This window comes from Pelodiscus sinensis, chromosome 16 (genome assembly GCF_049634645.1).
Source record: "Pelodiscus sinensis isolate JC-2024 chromosome 16, ASM4963464v1, whole genome shotgun sequence".
NCBI classification, from domain to species: Eukaryota; Metazoa; Chordata; order Testudines; family Trionychidae; genus Pelodiscus; species Pelodiscus sinensis.
In genome coordinates, this window is record NC_134726.1 from 36,981,085 (window position 1) to 37,001,036 (window position 19,952).

Consider the following 19,952-nt stretch of genomic DNA (forward strand, 5'->3'; position numbering starts at 1 on the left):
CACCCTGGGTCTGTCACATCATGTGGAGGGAAGTCACTTACCGTCCCCTTTGAGATAATATTTGAGCCCTTTGTAAATATTCTTCTGGTCTTCCGCTGTGAGGTTGGGATAGATGCCATTCAGGGAAGCAACTCTGGAAGCAAAAGCAGAGATTTCAGACTCAGGCAGACCCGGAAGGGCTCCCTCCTTTTCAGAAACAGGTCACCTGCCGGCGGTACTTGGCGTCACGCTACTCATTGAGCAGGGTCTAGAGGAGGTTCTGAGCTAATGCCTGTTGGTCCGTTTTCCAAGTCATATGATGGGACTGGCTTGCACGACTACTCCCATTCAACCCCGTGGCGATCATGCTGCTAATGCCACCGGCACCCTTTTGAAAATGCACCGGTGACGGCTGCAGGTTGCACGCACCGCGTGTGTGTCTGTCACATCACCGTGTCTGTCAATGGCAGTACGCGGAGGAGCTACATTCGCCAGTGTGAAGAGGCTCGTGCGTGGATCTAGACCAGCGGTTTTCAAACTTTTTTTTTCTCGTGACACAGTTGAAGAAAATTGTTGATGCTGCAACCCAGTGTAATTTGACTGGAGTGCGGGCTCTGAGGTGGGGCTGAGGGTGAGAGCTTTGGGTGCAGGAGGGGGCTGCGGTTTTCAGGCTGGGGCAGGAGGGATTTACCTTGAACTGCTCCCGGTCAGAGGTGCAGCGGGGGGGAGGAGGAGGGTCTAAGGCAGCTTCCTGCCTCTCCTGGCACCGCAGACCAGGCTGCGCCCCAGAAGCAGCCAGCGGCCGGTTCCCAGCCAATGGGAGTGTGGAGCTAGTGCTCAGGGCAGGGGCAGTGCACAGAGCTCTGTGTGCTTTCTCTCTCTGCCCCCACCTGGAGCTGGGCCTGTTGCCGGTGGCTTCTAGGGTGCAGCGCAGTCTGCGGTGCCAGGCCAGGCAGGGAGCTGCCTTAGCCCCCCTCACTGGTCACCTGAGCCCCCTCCAGCACCAAGACCCAGCACCCGACATTCCACGGCCCATACTGGGTGATGACCCATAGTCTGAAAACTGCTGGTCTAGAAGGCCTGATCTCAATCCAGTACAGTATCACCCTCCCCTCCGAAATGCTGACGGCACTGGTGGCTGTATAACAGTGTGAGCTAAGAGCTACTGGAGAATATTCACTTACAGCGGCTCTGAAGAGAGAGCCCTGTATTTCAGACATGGCTCAATTCTAAATCAAGCGGTTACCTGCTCACACCATCTCTGTCTTACACCAAACAAAATTCAGAGGCGCAGTAATATTCCTTCCCGGTAAGAATTACCCCCGTCAATTAGCGTATATAACCCACACTCGTGCATAACCTGCGGTTTTTCCTGACTGTGTATTTAAAAAAAAAAAAAAGTTGTAGATAACCCGCGGACGTGTATAACCTGCGGGTTATATACGCTACGTTAAGGTAATTGCACATATCAGGATAAACTGCATCTCCGGGTGGGGGAAACGGAAAGCGCAGCAGAGGTGAGTAAAAATAAACTTGTATACTCCGGGGGAGGGGAGGGGAGGGCGGGGTTTGTAAACTTGTATAACCCACGGGTTATATACACTAATTCACAGTACTCTTTTTTCCAAGGCATTTCAATCATCTGTCCCTCCCATCCTTAACCCCTGTCAGCCTTAAAGGAGAGAACCTAAGAACGGCCATACTGGGTCAGACCAAAGGCCCGTCTAGCTGACACTGGCCAATGCCAGGAGCCCTAGAGGGCGTGAACAGAGCAGGGAATCATCAAGTGACCCCCTCCCCTGTAGAGACCTGGATACATTAAAGTGTGTGTCATTATGGGCAAAGGGAGACACTTCAGACTGTTGCAGGATATTGGCTATTGTGGGAAGAGTTTAGGACAATGGCAACTATATTAAGGAGGCTTTGAGCCGGCTCTTCAGACGGACACGCGAATGGAATGAATTTAATTCTCCAATGGCATTTCAACGTCACACCAAGTGAGGCTGTGGTTCATGTTTTGCGGGATAGAGTGAGGGTAGGCTGGCTGTTCCCACAATATGGCAGCCTCCCCAGGTCCGTGCTCCCACTCACAGCTTGTGAAATCGTTCACAGGAGGTGTTTTTGGTCCGCAGACAAGTGAAGACTTTTGGGTTGACCACAAATGGCTGAAGTCTCTTGGGGAGCCATTGGGCTAACACAGAGGGGCTGGTGGCCTCAGGCAATTGCAGCAGTTTCTCCCATATGCCACTGAAGAAAATCACGTTCCACTCCTGTGAAAGAGGCCCACGAGAGACCTGCAGGGAAGGAACAAGCAGAAAACGTATGAAGTCACATGGACGTCAACTTCCAAACAAACACAAATCCAGCTGGTTTTCTCCCACTACAATGGGGACTGTCTGGGACTGCTGGACATTACCGCAATGCAAATAATAACAACATCGGGTACAGTAGAGTCCGGATTATCCGTCCTTCGGTAATCCGACACTCCGCTTTATCTGACCCCGCAGCTCCCGGGGGCAAAGCGGCGCCAGCAGGAGCGACATCAGTGGCTCCAGGACAGCGACGGGGCAGCGAGCAGGGCCGGGCACCCGGGAGCTGCATGGAGGGAAGGGGCCAGGGTCAGGCAGAGATGGGGCCAGGATACATACAGTAGAGTCCCTATCATCTGACATATTTGGTAATCCAACCACGTGTTGGTCCCGTTTAGGTCGGATAATTAGGACTCTACTGTATAACATATTTTATATCGTCTAGTAATTTTGGTCATGTAGCTTGGAACTATTTTTTGCCGGTGGTAGAGACCTCTGGCATGCTCTGAAGGCCAGGTTGGTTGAGATTTGCCATTCTTTACCTTTACCTCCAAGTGGGAATACAATGACCGAAATATAGTAGCTGAACTGCTATACTGACTGTGAAATCTCATGGGTGTCTCATTTGCCTAGCATCCCCTGGCGTGAACATTTCGGAGGAACTAGCCATCAGATATATGGTACCTACCGGGTTACCGAAACTCTCCAGGGCAGCTGCAAGTAGATTGGTTTGGAGTTTGGAAAAGAACAAAATGGAATATGTGTAATCCATAGGACTGATGGGTACGGAGCTGAGGCAAGAATGCAAGGACGCAAGGAAATCATCCTTGAAAACCTGAAGCCAAGCGCTCTGGAAAAGAAAAGGGAATTAATGATACATAGTGTAAACCAGTGGTTCCCAAACTTTTCGGCATCACGCCCCCTTTTTGATTTTTGAGAAACCCTCATGCCCCCCACCCAAAAAAATAGCAGCAAAACTTGTTAAGCAAGGAACTGACCAGGGCTGAAAAACAAAAATAGCAGCAAAACTTGAGGTGGGATTGATTGGGGGGGGGGGGCGGGGAGCTGGGTCGCCTCATGTCCCTCCTGGAATTTCTTCACACACCCCAGTTTGGGAACCCAAAATAACTATTTTGAAATAGCGTGTCCAGATTACAGGGATGCCTCGAAATGAGTCTGAGGCAGGCTCCCTGAATGTGGACGCGCTACCTTGACTTAGAGCCCCAGGAAGCACTGGGGAGCAACAAAAATGATGAGGGGTTTGGCACGGGTCCCATATGAAGAGAGATTCAAAAGACTGGGACTTTTCAGCTTAAAGAGGAGACTAAGTGGGGATATGATAGAGGTCTATAAAATCTTGGCTAGTGTGGAAAAAGTGAAAAGTAAGTAACTTTTCCTTAATTTCCACAATATAAGAACTAGGGGTCACCAAATAAAATTAATAGGCAGCAGGTTTAAAGCAAACAAAAGGAAGTTTTTCTTCACTCAGCACGGTCAACCTGTGGAACTCCTTGCCAGAGGATGTGGTGAAGGTTAAGACTTTAACAGGGTTCAAAAAAGAGCTAGATATATTCATGGAGGTTAGGTCCATCAATGGCTATTAGCCAGGATGAGTAGGAATGGTGTCCCTAGCCTCTGTTTGTCTGGAAATGGGTGACAGGAGAGGGATCATGTGAGGATTACTTGTTGTGTTCCCTCCCTCTGGGGCATCTGATATTGGCCACTGTCGGCAGACAGGACACTGGGCTGGATAGACCATTGGTCTGACCCATTACAGCCGTTATGTACTTTGAATGACTCTGGGGAGTCGTTATTTCGAAATAACAGCAACTGAGTGTCTCCACTAATGCTATTCTGAAATAACTATTTCAAAATAAGTATTATTCCTTATCACAAGCAGGAGTTATTATTTTGAAATAACAAGCCCATTATTTCAAAATAATTTTGAAACAATGGGCTTGCTATATGTACGCTCACCTTATTTCGAAATAAGGGGCGTTATTTTAAAATAATTCCCATTGTAGACATGCCCATGGTGAGGAGTCAAAAGAAAGTGTCAGGTTATACCTATTTAGATTCTTTCTCGACTTAGGATTAAATTCAGAGGTGTGGCTATGTCTGACTCCAGATACACCAACCTTCACTTCCCGCAAAATCAGGGGAGAGCTTAGAGCAGGTAAACATTTTTTCAACAACAACAACAAAACCTTTTCCTGTCAAAATGGAAATTTCCCTAGGAAACGTCCCCATTCTAGTTAAATTGTTCACATTTCCATCCAAAAACCAAAACGCCAAACATGCTTTGAAGAAAAATTTCAACAAAAATGGTTTTGTTCGGTTTTTTTCATGGAAACAAAAAAACAGCACTAGAGATGGTTGGGAAAAGTTGCTAGTGAGATAGCAACCTTGAAATACAGACGTGAGCTACTTTGCGTAAGTATTCTAAGATCTCAGTTCTCTTTCTGCTCAAGTGCAGGCTCTGGTGAGCGAGGTTTTCCTTCTCTGGAGATTTGGCTGATGGTACAAACACATTCGTCCCTACATTGTAAACGACAGTTCTTGGGCTCTAATTAGTTCCTGAAACCTTCACTGTCCTGCCGCCTTATAAATTAGGATTGAAAACAATAGTATCGCCCCATCAAAATCAAGATGCTGCCTAAAGGAATTGGGATGGGTGGTCATGCAACGGTAGGGCCCACCAATTTTCTTCAAACACAGTGTCGAAATGCCAGCTGGGATCTGGTTAACTTAAGGAGGGATGCCCATGGAACACCCTTCACAGTCTAGATCAAGATTTTGGAAGCAGATGGAATCTCAGACTCCAACCTCGGTTTTACACAAGATCTACCGGTAACTATGTAATTTTACGATAGTTCTATACAGCCTTTCAGCAGAGCAGGGTTCATTTGCTGGCTGGCTCTTGACTGTAGCACAGTGCTTTAATCATTGGTGTATTGGTTAAGGTTCTCCTAGGGCACAGAAGTTCACACACAGAAGGAATGTTGGGCCATTTTTCATGTCTCGAAACCTTACGGGCAAGGTACTGGGAATCTGAGAATGTAGACACACCCCACGTGTTGGTCCCTCCAGGGGTAACCAGCTGTGCTGAGAAAGGTGACGGGATTTCTTCGATGTTAACGGGCTTTATTACAGTGGAAAATAAGCACATGCCCATGGAAAGAGAAGAAGCAGCTTTACCTCCGCACATGCATATTGGCCAAAAGCGATACTGCAGGGAGAACTTTCGCCCCTGGCGATTTTCAGGAGTGTCTCTTCGCTGACGCTGGAGGGCAAAAGGAATTATCTCAATTTTTGTGTTAGCCTCACCTGACTCACAACCGAGTGGCAGAACCGGGTGAACAGCAAAATATATCACACATACGTCCACAAATATCTTTGCAAAAAAAACCCCACATTCAACTCCCCATGATCCAAGGGGTTGGATGTTTCAGGAGCTGTCAGATGGCCACTGAATTTGAGGGAAACGTTAGCGAATTCCAGATTTAAAGCGTAACATTTCATCCATTCAGGTATTCACTACTGCAGTTAGTGATTTGTTATTCCTCGCTTTAAAAAGTTTCAGGCCACCCATCAGGGAACAGAAACCGCACCGTGTGACTTTGGTGACCAATCACACAACACAGAGATCTAATACGAGATACGAAATGGTGAACATGAATGCCCAAGAACGATTTGCCAAAGCTACTCTGTGGACGCTGACAAATAATGGAGACATTTGCAGAAAACAAATTAAATCTGGACAAAGAGTGGGTCTATTCAAGTCCTGGGCACAGTGTCTAATAATTATTTCCATCGGGCCGAGTTCGGGTCTTCACAAGGTCTGAATGCAGCAGCTGTTTTCAGTGGTAACTATTTCACAGCAGAACATGGGCTTAAATTGCAGCCAGGGAGGTTTAGTTTGGACATTAGGAAAAACTTCCTACCTGTCCAGTGGTGAAACACTGGAATAAGTTGCCTAGGGAGGTTGTGGAATCTCCATCACTGGTGATATTTAAGAACAGGTTGTATAGACACCTGTCAGGGATGGTCTAGACCAGGGCTACTCAATACGTGTGGCCCACGGCCCGTTTGTTTGTGGCCCACGGTGCGGTTTGGGTTTATATGGAGTTCAACACGCAGCCCACGGGTGGGATCCTTGGAACGTGGCCTCCAGTGGGAACACAACGGCGAGGTATCTCTCAGGCGGGGTGAGCATTGAAAGACGCAAGCGGACGGGCTGGCTGGAACAGACGGGTACAGGGAGTCAGTGTTTCTAGCCCACAGGGAGGAGGTGCCGGGAGCACCGGGGCATTGTGGGACATGCTTTGTATTCATGCCCATCAGTGTGAAAGAAGCTGTTGCCTATATTTGCATATATATTTGCATGTCTATGCAACCATACTGAAGTTGCGGCCCTCGGCATGTGCTGTGAGTATCATTGTGGCCCCTGGGGCTTCCAAAGTTGAGTAGCCCTGATCTAGATGGTGCTGGGACCTGCCACGAAGGCAGGGGACTGGACTCGATGACCTCTCAAGGTCCCTTCCAGTCCTAGTGCTCTACGATTCTAAGAGTCCTGGCTTTCTGAGAAGCCCTTCTTCTCGGGCTCGTCCTGACTATGCCTAATCTCTCAAATTACTTCCACTTGGCTGCTCTGTAAACCTCCCCTCCTTGCACGCTGGGAGAGGCCCTAGGAAATACAACCTCCACGAGCAAAGGTGCTGCAGAAATGGGGCGAGTATCATTATCTGGCCATCCAAAGCAATGTCCCTTTACCAACATGTGTCATGCCGAAGGAATTGGCTCACGTACCTTTGCACTGGGGCACACACGGCAGCTTCTGCTCAAAAGAGAAAAAGGAGATCATGGAGGAAAAGTAGGCAAAGGACTTATTTGAAAAAAACCAACAACCCATTAATGGGCATTTCTACGGTGAGAAACTTACCGTCGACGGGGCCGCTGGTGCACTGAGCGGGGAGAGAGAGAGAGAGAGAGAGAGAGAGAGAGAGACCGTTATTTCGGGATCCAGTTTCAACCATCTCAAGATGCTTCATACGGCCCTGGGCACCAGCCACCCAACATTCGGATTTGCATCCAGGATTCCAAACCCCTCCGGAGTCCAGATGCAGAGTTTTCATTTGGCCCGTTCTCACTAGAGCACCACTGGCAACACTCCGGTTAGTTTTGGGCTCAGCTAGCCCCTCCAAGTGTAGGGGCGCTTGCTCCAAGCCAGCTCTAGTGAGTTCTCTGTTCAGTCCGAAACAGGACAGACTGTTCCCCGTGGGGCAGCAGGAGCAGTGAATGGGAAAGGGTCAAAGCTGTGCAGAAGTGCAAGTAACAAACACCCGCGGCTGGGCACGTTTGCTCATTCCCTTGCAGAGCTGTGGGCTGCCAGCCTGCCACGCTCGCCCTGCGTCTGATTTCCCAACGAACTCAGGACCCCGATCAGACGCGGCAGGGGAAGGGCAGTACGTTGACGACGTACAAAACAGGGAGGAGAGAGGAATATGGGCGCTCCCCCCGTAGTCATGGGACGGAATTGGACCCCTGGGTTTCTAACTCGCATTGATCTATGGGGATCAGGCGTGGAAGCGGCCAGACTCCAATTCACGCGGGCTTGGCAAGTGAGCCAAGAGGCGATTTCTTTAGAGTACGGAAAGATCTGCTTACTGGGTACGTTGCAACGGAACCCACCGCTGCCATCAGCCCACCTGAAAGACAACAAGCCATGTCAGAATCCAGCTCAGAGACCGTCGCAACTAGCTTTGCAGGGTGGCTTACCCCCATCCACCCTGCAAAGGCGGCTCAGCCAGCGGCATTACACCGTCCATTCATTGCCTTCTTTCTGCCGTGGCCTTATGCTCCTCCTTTTTCTGTCTCTGCAGCCCTTGTCTCCCTTCTGAACATGGGCTGTGTAGCTGAACACGGGGTGTGTGTGTACCTGGTCACGTGTCATGTGCAGGCATGTTGTAGTTCTCTAGCTGCTGTCCAAAGCTGCTATTGATTTGGGGGGTGGGAGGATAAACAGCAGCAGATTGGCTGGGATGGAAACCAATGTCCCTCCATCCCCACACTAGGCAAAGCCCAGAGAGCAAGCAGGGACATTTCCCTACATGGCTTCCTGCCTGAATCATGGAATCACAGAATCCCGGGGCTGGAAGAGACCTCAGGAGTCATCGAGTCCAGCCCCCTGCCAAAGCAGGACCAACCCAACTCAATCATCCCAGCCAGGGCTTTGTCAAGCTGGGACGTAAAGCCCTCTAGGGATGTCCTTCCATCCCCACACTAGGCAAGTTACAATAGGGGAGGTCTAGGTTGGATATTAGGAAAAGCTATTTCCCTAGGAGGGTGGGGGGGGGGGTCACTGGGATGGGTTCCCTAGGGAGAGGGAGGAATCTCCATCTCTAGAGGTGTTTAAGTCCCAGCTTGACAAAGCCCTGGCTGAGTTGATTGAGTTGGGGTTGGTCCTGTTTCGGGCAGGGGCCTGGAGGCTGTCCACAGCCTTTCTGTAATCCTGGACTCAGTACTCCAGGTGTGGCCTCCCTAGTGCCGAATGAAGGGGAAGAATCACTGCCCTAGCTCGGCTGGCAATGCTCCTCCTAATGCACTTGGAGGAAATCCTCCGTGGGGGCCGCAGGGGAAGTTTGGTCTCCGTGGGCCACCCAGTCCTGGGCTTCTGCCAGCAAAGATGCCAGTTCGTTCCAGGAGCAGCGATGGCTTGGAAGATGTAGAGAGTGGGCAGCTGCATGTTGTCTGGCCGACGTAGGCTAACCTCGCAAGGGCCAGCAACAAAAATGCAGGTGAGGAGTCGGCGAGGAAAAGGAAGCGGGATAAGACCCTTCGACAGAGTTCGGAGGAAGCTGGGAGCCAGCCCAGGAGTTCTCCGAGAGGGGACCCTGACAAACACCAGCAGCCAAAGGGCAAAACTGGAGGTCAAAGGGATTCTAGGCAGATGTGCTGCAGGAACCCCCAGAGAGACATTGCTACGGATGTGCAGACAGCTTTCTGGGGAGCTGCTTTAAAGAAAACAGCCTGGCAAGGCAGGCACATGATGGGTCTGAGCAAGGTCACATTAGTTTGCTTCTTGTTGCCAGTCTTACTCACTACACTCTGAAGGCATCTGTGTTTCCCTTGCTTCCTCCATGAATGTATCCAGCTCTTTTTTGAACCCTGTTACGTCCTGGTCTTCCCAACATCCTCTGGCAAGGAGTTCCACAGGTTGACTATGCATTGTGTAAAGAAATACTTCCTTTTGTTTGTTTTTAAACCTGCTACCTATTCATGTCATCTGGTGACCCCTAGTTCTTACGTTATGGGAACAAGTAAATCTCTTTTCCTTATTCACTTTCTCCACACCCGTCATGATTTTATAGACCTCTGTTGTATTTCTCCTTTTCTAAGCTGGAAAATCCCAGTCTTTTTAATCTCTCTTCCTATGGCACCTGTTCCAAACCCTTCATCATTTTTGTTGCCCTTTTCTGATCTTTTTCCAATGCTAAGGTATCTTTTTTTAGATGAGGTGTCCACTTCTGTATGCAGTATTCAAGATGTGGGCGTCCCATGGATCTATACAGAGGCAATAAATATTCCCTGTCTTATTATGTATCCCTTTTTTAATGATTCCTAACATTCTGTTTGCTTTTCTGACTGCTGCTGCACACTGAGGCTATGTCTACAGGCTTTTTGCGGAAGAGATCTTCTGCAAAAACTTCTTGCGCAAGAGTGTGTCCACACTGCCAGAGCGCATCAAAAGTGATGCACATTTGCACAAGAGAGCGTCCACACTGCATGGATGCTCTCTCGAAAGGAAGTGCTGATAGCTATCCACAGAATAGCCACCAGGGCACCTGTGCTTTTTCCTCTTTCCTGTTTTTGTGCAAAAAACCCTGTTGCCCGTCCGCAAGAACTCTTGTGCAAAAAGGAGTTATTCTTCACAGAAGGAGGAATTCCTACACCAGAAAAAATCCCTCTGTTCTTTCGTTTTACTTGCGCAAAAACACGCTTGAGGTGTGGACACTCTGTGGCTACGTCTAGACTGGCATGATTTTCCGCAAATGCTTTTAACGAAAAGTTTTCCGTTAAAAGCATTTGCAGAAAAGAGTGTCTAGATTGGCACGGACGCTTTTCTGCAAAAGCACTTTTTGCGGAAAAGCGTCCGTGCCAATCTAGACGCGCTTTTGCGCAAAAAAGCCCCACTCGCCATTTTCGCCATCGGGGCTTTTTTGCACAAAACAAAGCTGAGCTGTCGACACTGGCCCTTTTGCGCAAAAGGACTTTTGCCTGAACGGGAGCAGCATAGCATTTCTGCAAGAAGCCCTGATTTCTTACATGAGATCGTCAGTGTTCTTGCGGAAATTCAAGCGGCCAGTGTAGACAGCTGGCAAGCTTTTCCGCAAAAGCAGAAAAACTTGCCAGTCTAGACACAGCCAGTGAGTTTTTTCATAAAAATGGCTGCCGTGTAGCCTGAATGGATGTTTTCAGAGAACTATCTGCAATGGCACCAAGATCTCTCTCTTGAGTTGCATAATCCCCTTGCCAGACTGCACAGATGGGGGAAGCCAAATGAGGATCCAGGGACCCCTCAAGTTCACAGTGTAACTGGTACCTTCAATGGGGTGTGTGCCACATGGCCCTGTTAGGATCAGGGCTGCTACACGTATGACTACAGAGGAGAAGGCATGACCTGCCCTCAAGGGCTTCGAGTCCCATGGCAGGCAAGTTGGAGCGAGCGAGGGTGATGAACAATAGAAAGGCGCGGAGACGGGCGGGCTAGGGCGATGGTTATCAGCCCCCGCCGCTCCGTGGGGAGAGGCACCACTCAACAGTGCTGATTCATTCCCAGGCGGCGGTTTTGTGGGTTTGTTTTCCTAACCCGGCCGCTGGTACTTGACAGGCACGCCGTGTTCTGGGACTCGTTCCACCAAGGCTGCTCCCCGAGTCAGCCTTCCTGACCTCAGCAGCAGAGCAAGGAGCAGGCGGAGGCTTTCACCGTATAACCTGGCCCATCTCAGAAGGAGGGCCGGGAAGCAGGCCTGCTCATTGGAGTCCTTTGGAAAGGACTGGATGGATCATAGAATCATAGATCACTAGAACTGGAAGGGACCTCGAGAGGTCATCAAGTCCAGTCCCCTGCCCTCATGGCAGGACCCAGTACTGTCTAGAGTCGACCATCCCTGATAGACATTTATCTAACCTGCTCTGAAATATCTCCAGAGATGAGGATTCCACAACCTCTCTGGGCAATTTATTCCAGTGTTCGACCACCCTGACAGTTAGGAACTTTTTCCTAATGTCCAACCTAAACCTCCCTTGCTGCAGTTTAAGCCCATTGCTTCTTGTTCTATCCCCAGAGGCCAAGATGAACAAGTTTTCTCCCTCCTCCTTATGACACCCTTTTAGATTACCTGAAAACGGCTATCATGTCCCCCCTCAATCTTCTCTTTTCCATACTAAACAAGCCCAGTTCTTTCAGCCTTCCTTCATAGGTCATGTTCTCTAGACCTTTCATCATTCTTGCTGCTCTTCTCTGGAGCCACTCCAATTTCTCCACATCTTTCTTGAAATGCAGTGCCCAGAACTGGACACAATACTCCAAGGCTGTGTCTAGACTGACAAGTTTTTCCGGAAAATCAGCCGCTTTTCTGGAAAAACTTGCCAGCTGTCTACACTGGCCACTTGAATTTCCGGAAAAGCACTGACGATCTCATGTAAAATCAGCAGTGCTTTTCCGGAAAAACTATGCTGCTCCCATTCGGGCAAAAGTCTTTTTCCGAAAGACTTTTGCGCAGAAGGGCCAGTGTAGACAGCATAGTACTGTTTTCCGCAAAAAAGCCCCGATCGTGAAAAAGGCGATCGGGGCTTTTTTGCGGAAAAGCGCGTCTAGATTGGCCACGGACGCTTTTCCGCAAAAAGTGCTTTTGCGGAAAAGCATCCTGCCAATCTAGACGTGCTTTTCTGAAAATGCTTTTAACAGAAAACTTTTCCGTTAAAAGCATTTTCGGAAAATCACGCCAGTGTAGACGTAGCCGAATTGAGGCCTAACCAGCGCCGAGTAGAGCGGAAGAATGACCTCTTGTGTCTTGCTCACAACACACCTGTTAATGCAGCCCAGAATCATGTTTGCTTTTTTGCAACAGCATCACACTGCTGACTCATATTCAGCTTGTGGTCCACTATAACCCCTCAATCCCTTTCTGCCGTTCTCCTTCCTAGACAGTCGCTTCCCATTCAGTGTGTGAGACAAATTGTTCTTTCCTAAGTGGAGCACTTTGCATTTGTCCTTATTAAACTTCATCCTGTTTCTCAGCCCATTTCTCTAGTTTGTCCAGATGATTTTGAATTATGACCCTGTCCTGCAAAGCAGTCACAACACGCCACGGGGGAGTCCCGCTCTACACTCCGCCACCCAGCCAAAAGGAGGCTCCTGCTTCTGGCTTGACCTGTTTGATGCCCGAGGGTGGTTCCCGGGGAGAGAGCTAATCCGCCTCCCGCATCTTTGGCACCTGTCTGTTAGCCTGTGTTGTGGTTCGCTGGCTCTTGAAAGGAACACGGCTCTTCTCCCCCCTCCCCACCCGCCTTCCCCTCTCCTTCCCGGCGCATGTTACTAGGACCCCCGTCGGACCAGTCGCTTCACGCCAGGCAGAAGCCAGAGCCGGGAGACTGCCAGGACACTAAGCAGGAAGAGCCATGTTAACCAATGCCCTGCAGCCAGACAGACTCCAACCTGTGGGCCTGAGCCACAGTCCACTGGAGTCCGGGGGAGACTTGCCAGGGAGTTCGAGGGGTGCAGGACCAGCCCACAGAGGAACTGCAGGGGTGAAAGCTGCTTCCGTTTCTCACAAGCACCATATTGCAACCCTCCCGAGGGAGGGGGAGGGGCTCAGGGCAGGAGGTTGTGTGTGGGGGGAAGGGGATATGACAGTACCTGTAAGAAATGTAAGTGTGGGGTGGAGTGGGGGGGGCGTCAGGGCAGGGAGTTGGGGTGCGGAGGGTGCAGGAGTCAGGGCAAAGGGATGGGGAGGCTCAGGATAAGGAGCTAAGGGTGTGGGGGAGGTGCAGGAATCAGGACTGGGGGGCGAAGAGCAGCTTAGGGCATGGGATTGAGATATGGGGGGCACAGGACAGGGGATGGGGGGCTCAGGACAGGGGGCCGGGTGCATGGGGGAGTGCAGGAGTCAAGGCTGGGGTGTGTGAGGAAGTGCTCAGAGCAGAGGGTTTGTGGGGGGCCTTCCTCTCCCTCCCTGATAGTGACAGGAAGGAGAACAAGCAGCATCTGGGTACAAATCTCGGGGAAGGGAAATGGGGGAAGGGGGGTTCAGCCCCTCCTGCCCTCTCTAAATGGCACCCCTTTGGGGGAGGGGAGGTTGGGACAGTCCTGGACCGGTACAGGGGCTCGGGGCAAACCTGGGCCTGTCCCACCTGCAGCCAGGTGACCTGCTGTGGCTGGGTCTCTGGCCCACGCAGCTCGTGTTCCTGCGCTGCCCGGCAGGTCCAGCCAGGGCGGGGAGAGAGGAGCAGCAGCACAGGCTGGGATGTGGGCGACTCCCTCCCAGGAGCAGGCCAGCCTGCGGGAGAACTCCAGGAGCCTGCTTGGGAGTCTCTCATCTGCCTCCTGCTGCGGTGGAGCGCTCCAGCCGGCCGGCACCTTTTTGCCAGAGCAGTGCACCAGGGAGCCCTGCCTCACTGTCCCCTCTGAACATAATAACGGCCGTACTGGGTCAGACCAAAGGTCCTTCTAGCCTAGTATCCTGTCTACCGACAGTGGCCAGCACCAGGTGCCCCAGAGAGGGTGGACCAAAGACAACGATCAAGCAATTTGTCTCCTGCCATCTCTCTCCAGCCTCTGACAAACAGAGGCCAAGGACACCATTTTATCCCCTGGCTAATAGCCTTTTATGGACCTAACCTCCATGAAATTATCTAGCTTCTCTTTAAACTCTATTATAGTCCTAGCCTTCACAGCCTCCTGTGGCAAGGAGTTCCACAGGTTGACTACACGCTGAGTAACTCTGAGTAACTGAGATGCTCGAGGACACGCTATCTAGTCCTGGACCCTGCCTCCTGCTACACACGAGCAGATCGGCCGACCATCTGGTCCACAACCTTGTCTTCAGTGCTGAATTATTCTTCCCTTTTCCCGGCCCAGCATGGCTCCTGCATTATTCAAAATCACTCCCACCACACCCACTGCGGGGAACTGTGGTCAGACAGGATTAAGTGGCATGACCAAGGCCACACGGGAAGACTGGGGAAGAACTGGCCCTCCAGGCATTTTCCTCCCTAGGAGGAAGGCCAGAAAAGACTTCCTGATGCGCCCTAGTCTCACACAGTATCAATGTCCTCGGAAATAATTTCTTCATCCCCGCGGTGGCGACCTGCCTTCTTACAGCCTGAAGAATGAAGGAGAGGAATTGTTCAGGGTAGCCAGAGGGGACAAATCTAGCAGTTACAAGGTGAAACCAAGCAAAGGGAAATTTAAGCTACTTGGTGAGAAGCAATTTCCTGTTGCTGGTTTCCTGTTTGCCCGTCGCTTGAGGCTTTTACAGCCAGACGGGGGAGGGCTTTGGAGATTGGCCAATGAAGATTGTGCCCTGGGGAACGAAATCGTTGGGATGGATGGGGTGAAAGGAGTGAGGGTTACTAGATGACCAGATAGGTCTGGTCTTCCTCTATGACCAGGCCCAGAGTTCACTGAGGTTAACGAAGGGTCCCTAATTACTGTACTCGCCTGGGCGGCAAGTATTCTAACTTACAATGGCTGTTCTCATTCATGTCATCAAGTGCCACACCTTTTGGATGATTACATGAAGTGCTATCGTTGAGGTATCATGTCCCATAGCCAAAAGGGGGAACTTTCCCCTAGGTACACATTTCCTACGAGAGAAAGCTCTGAAGATTTGTATGCAACAGCAAATACGTGAGTGTTTCTTTGCCAGAGGATGGCTTTGAAGCACTAATGCCTGCTCCGAAGTAGTTGGAAATAGAGATGGGGACATAAACATTACAACCCTTTCTTCAGTGCTGCCTTTGGGCTCAGGTATGCAAAGGGCGTGTATCTGAGCCCCTGCCTTGATCTTAGAAATCTCATAAGCAGATGCTTAACTTTAACTTTAACTTGACTGGGATGACCCATTATGAAATGAGCTTTCAGTATGTTCCACACCTCACTGACATCAAAAGCTAAGCAGGGGACACTCCCAGCCTACTCAATCAGCCTCATTAGCACCGGCATTACAATTGACAGGTACTTCCCCATCCCCCCCTTCATTTTCTGTTATCATTCTGAGTCCCCCGGGGCTTTTTTCTTGGCTCAAGCTCCTCTGAAGAAGTGGGTTTTGCCCACGAAAACGTGTCTTTTTTCTCCTTTTTTCCCCTCCTCCCCCCACTTCCCTTATTTATTCTTGGATCTGGACTTTTAATACTCCAGTCATCTGAAGAAGTGGGCTGTGCCCACAAAAGCTCATGACACCATCTACCTGTTTTGTTAATCTTTATGGTGCTACTAGCCTATTGGTTGTTTTTTAAGTTTTTCTAGTTACAGACTAACTCGGCCCCCCTCTGAAGTGTGTGTGTGTGTGTGTGTGTGTGTGTGTGTGTGTTCTAGTTACAGACTAACTCGGCCCCCCTCTGAAGTGTGTGTGTGTGTGTGTGTGTGTGTGTGTGTGTGTATTTAGTCTCTAAAGTGCCACAGGACTACTCATTGTTTTTGAGCACTTGAGGAATCTCATTGACGTCAATAGGGTGGTGCTACTCATGTTCTTCTTCTAGGCTCATGGTTTTTATTTGTCATGGACTCTGAGCACAAAAGTTTCCCAGACTGTAATGAAGACCTCAGCTTCCCAAGAAACCCAAATACAGGTAATACTCAATTCATCTCCCATGGTGCGGCTGGTACACAGAATCCAGTTGCTGTTTCCACTACACTGTTTACATCTCTCTAGTACTAACGCATCCAAGGACTCTGTGAATATTCTTAGCTGGCTTTATCATTGGTTGTGATGTGAACCATATTACTATAGAGACAGACCTATGGCAGAGACATCACGGTCGAACCTCACCAAACTTTTAGAAAGTTTGTGTCTCAATCAAACTCCAGATCTAAATATCCCGCCTGACATTATCTCTGGTGCTGATGGAGTTATAAAAAAAAATAAATCCTAGCATCATCGAGATGTCGGGCAGGAAAGGCACTCAAGAAGTCATTAAGTAGGACTACGGAAACCTAGAACCCCCTCGACAGGTGTTTAACCAACCTGTTCCTAAAAACCTCCAGTGACGACTGTGATAACACAAACATGATCATAACTTCAGGTGTGAAATTAAGGGAAAAGTGCAGATGAATTTTAAAGAAGCCAATAGGGCAAACATCCTTTAAGTAGCAAAAAAATTGGGAGTAGAGGAATACAAAAAGCATCAGATAGGCTACATTTACACGGCAGATTTATTTTGGAATAAGCTATTCCAAAAGAAATACTCCAAAATAGCTTATTTTGAAATAGTGCATTTACACTACAGGGAATCCTGGACATTAGTCCAAGTCAGGCTCCCCAAATGTGGACGTTCTACCTTGATTTAGAGCCCCAGGAAGCCCTGGGGAGTAATTACTTTGAATGGCCTGGAGGAGGCGCTATTTCGAAATAGCAGCAATGAAGCATCCACACTACTGCTATTCCGAAATAGCTATTTCGGAAGAGGCGTTATTCCTTGTGGAACGAGATTCACAAATGCCAAAATAAGATGCTCATTATTTTGAAATCATTTCATAATAACAGGCTAGCTGTGTAGACGCTTGCATAGTAATTTCAGAATAACAGATGTTATTCTGAAATAACGCTGCTGTGTAGTTGTACCCTATTGGACGAATTGTTTCTTCAGTGAATGCTTTTCAGGACGTTCCTTGCCACCGAAACAAGTGTCAGCGAGTGAAAGAGAGAGACAGATATGCATATAGCAATGACTCTTTAAAAATAAGACACACAAGAATCTATGACCATATCCTTTCTATTTGTTTACTAAAGAGCCTAACATATTTTGATTGTCTGTTACAATAAATAATAGCAACAAAAGGCTGGCGATTTACTAATTTTTTATAGCAACAATCAAAAGAATTTGGAAGTGATCTTTTACCATAGTGTTTTCCAGGGAGAAAATACTATTTCAGAAGAGATTTGCTTCAATAAGAGCCGTTTGGAAGGATATCATAGAGGGTGGTTGTGCACCCAAATAATATTACTCACCAATCAGAAGAAGCAAACCCAGCCCTCCGTGTCCAGGTGCCATTGCTGTGACAGCTCTCTTGGGATCCGTCTGCACTGTCGAGTCTGTGCACAGCCGCAAAGAGAAATCAAATGTATTTTAGGGGCATCATATTTAATTGCAATATCAAAATATGCCAAACGTATCTGCAGGAGGTTAGGAAATAACGCAGACACCCGTTCAAATGATGTGCCTTTTCAAAGATACGGACACCAGCTGAAATTGGCCTGACCTGCGTTAAGGAACCTGCTGCCTGATTTTAGTGCTAGCGTATGTGCAGCGATTTGAGCATTAGAATCATTTTGGCTGTCATGCATTTCCTATAGCAAACAGCCTGCCCCTCGTCAAAGAAAACAACAGGTTCCATGGAAAACAAAGGCAGGGAGTCCTACCCAGAGCGGCACATACCTCTGAGTTCTCAGTTGCCTCTCCTCATTGTGTGTGTGGTTGGAAACGGCACAGTAGACGAGGGCTGCTTTTCACTGCACGGATCAGGGTGTGGCTCTCAGTGCGTACAAACTTCATTTGAAGTGACAGGATGGAGGGTGAGTGTCCACCACACCTATAATCGCTGGGGATGTCAGTAGCAAAACCAGAACTTGTCAATCTCCCAGGGTACAGCCAGGAAAGGCAAAGGTCAAGCGGAGGGCCGCATGGAACAGGCAGGGTTAAATTAAAAGAAGGGCATCATTTTTCTATCCCATCCATAGATCTCTCAGTCCTGCTCTATTCTAGGGAGTTATTTCGAAACAACTCCCCTTAGATCGAGTGTATAAGGGGAGCGTCCACACAACCAAGACCGCTATTTCGAAATAATGGACTGGTTATTTTGAAATCTGTCCTCCTGCTTTCCTCAGGGAAGAACGCTAATTCCGAAATCGTTATTTCGAAATAGCATTAGGGTGGATGCTCTGGTGCCACTGTTTCGAAATAACGACTCCCCAGAGGCATTCAAACTAATTACTCCCCGGTGCTTCCTGGGGCGCTAAGTCAAGGTAGTGCGTCCACATTGACGGAGCCTGCCTCGGACTCATTACGAGGCTTCGCCGTAGTGAGAACACGCTATTTTGAGTTTGTTATTTCTGGAGTTATTACATTGATTTTAGTTACTTTAAATAGTTTCCTAGTGTGGACACACCCCCAGTGGCGCCAACCTATCATCTGGGTGAAGAAAGGGAGAGCAGAGCAGCGCTTTGACCGCAGCCGTCTGAATGTAGGTTTTTCTGACATAGAAATTCGTCTTCAAGCTCTGCTGAAGCCAACGTATTGAAGCTTTGAAACCAATGTGGAGGGCCCTGCTGAGGTCAGAGTGTAGCCCTCCACGACCGCTGGGTCCGTCTTCCAGGCCATGGCAGGGAAATCCCAAAGAGTTGCTCTCCAGCCTTGTTCTCTCGCATCATTTTGGAGGGAGGAAGACGCCCAGAATTTCCCTCCGCCCACCAAAGAGAGACATGGCAGCACTGTGTCATATAAGCTATGGATTTCTGACAACATCTGGCATGGAAGAGGGGATGCTGATCAAAATCTCAACATTCTCGCTTGCTCTCCTTGTGTAACTGCCACCAGGTGGATTTGAACTTGGGACTGCTGGACTTGCTTGAGTTATAAAGCCAATTGGCACTCAGCTTAGGCTGTAGATTGCTGTTGTTCTTAGCTCTTGCTGTGAGTGGTCTGGGGGTATGGCTAGACTGCAGGATTTTTTTGGGCTACCGGAGGCATCCTGAAAAAACTCTGCCGCATCCAGGGAACATGTTTGCGCTTCCGCTTTTTTTTGCGCTCTTTCGGAAGTCCCTGTATTCCTCATTCTACGAGGAAGAAGAGGGATTTCAAAAGAAGGGGATTTTCCCACATTTGGCCCAGTCTAGACTGGCCAAATGTCAGAAAAGCCTCTTCCGACAAAAGAATCAGAAAAGGGTACGCAAAATGCAGAGCACATTTTGCATACCTTTTTCTGACAAAAACTTGTCGTCTCGCCCTACCCTAAGTGCCACTACATGGGATAGTGACCCACACTAGGTGAATAGGTTACAACAAGAACAAATGGATATAAGCTGGCTAGTAGGAAGTTTAGACTTGAGATTAGACGAAGGTTTCTAACCATTAGAGGAGTGAGGTTCTGGAATGGCTTTCCAAGGGAAATAGTGGGGGCAAAAAATTTATCTGGTTTCAAGATTAAACGAGATGGGTTTATGAAGGGGATGGTTTGATGAGATAACATGATCTTGGTAACTAATTGACTATTCATTATCAGTGGGAAATAGGTCAATGGAGGGATGATAGGAGTTACTATAGAGAACTTTCTGGGTGTCTGGCTGGTGAGTCTTGCCCACATGCTCAGGGTTTAGCTGATCGCCATAGTTGGGGTCGGGAAGGAATTTTCCTCCAGGGTAGATTGGCAGAGGCCCTGGAGGT

General features: G+C 49.0%; 1 protein-coding gene and 1 long non-coding RNA gene across 2 annotated transcripts in view; both read right to left on the reverse strand.

The window, feature by feature from the left end:
* The window catches only part of MSLN (mesothelin), a 31,777-nt gene extending 24,531 nt beyond the window's left edge, over nt 1–7,246 (reverse strand). The window contains exons 1-6 of the mRNA XM_075899814.1: nt 7,231–7,246; nt 7,098–7,125; nt 5,487–5,571; nt 2,977–3,138; nt 2,071–2,273; nt 42–133 (exon numbers count right to left, since the gene is read on the reverse strand). Coding sequence (XP_075755929.1) covers nt 42–133; nt 2,071–2,273; nt 2,977–3,060 — 379 coding nt within the window. The 5' untranslated portion in view covers nt 3,061–3,138; nt 5,487–5,571; nt 7,098–7,125; nt 7,231–7,246. The remainder of the gene's footprint in view (nt 1–41; nt 134–2,070; nt 2,274–2,976; nt 3,139–5,486; nt 5,572–7,097; nt 7,126–7,230) is intronic.
* A 709-nt stretch (nt 7,247–7,955) lies between these two features.
* Nucleotides 7,956–18,093, reverse strand: LOC142818552 (uncharacterized). Its single transcript, XR_012896063.1, has 3 exons — nt 17,949–18,093; nt 17,522–17,605; nt 7,956–7,996 (listed from the first exon to the last, which is right to left on the reverse strand). It is a non-coding gene; the product is annotated as an uncharacterized LOC142818552 (long non-coding RNA).
* Nucleotides 18,094–19,952: the final 1,859 nt, after the last annotated feature.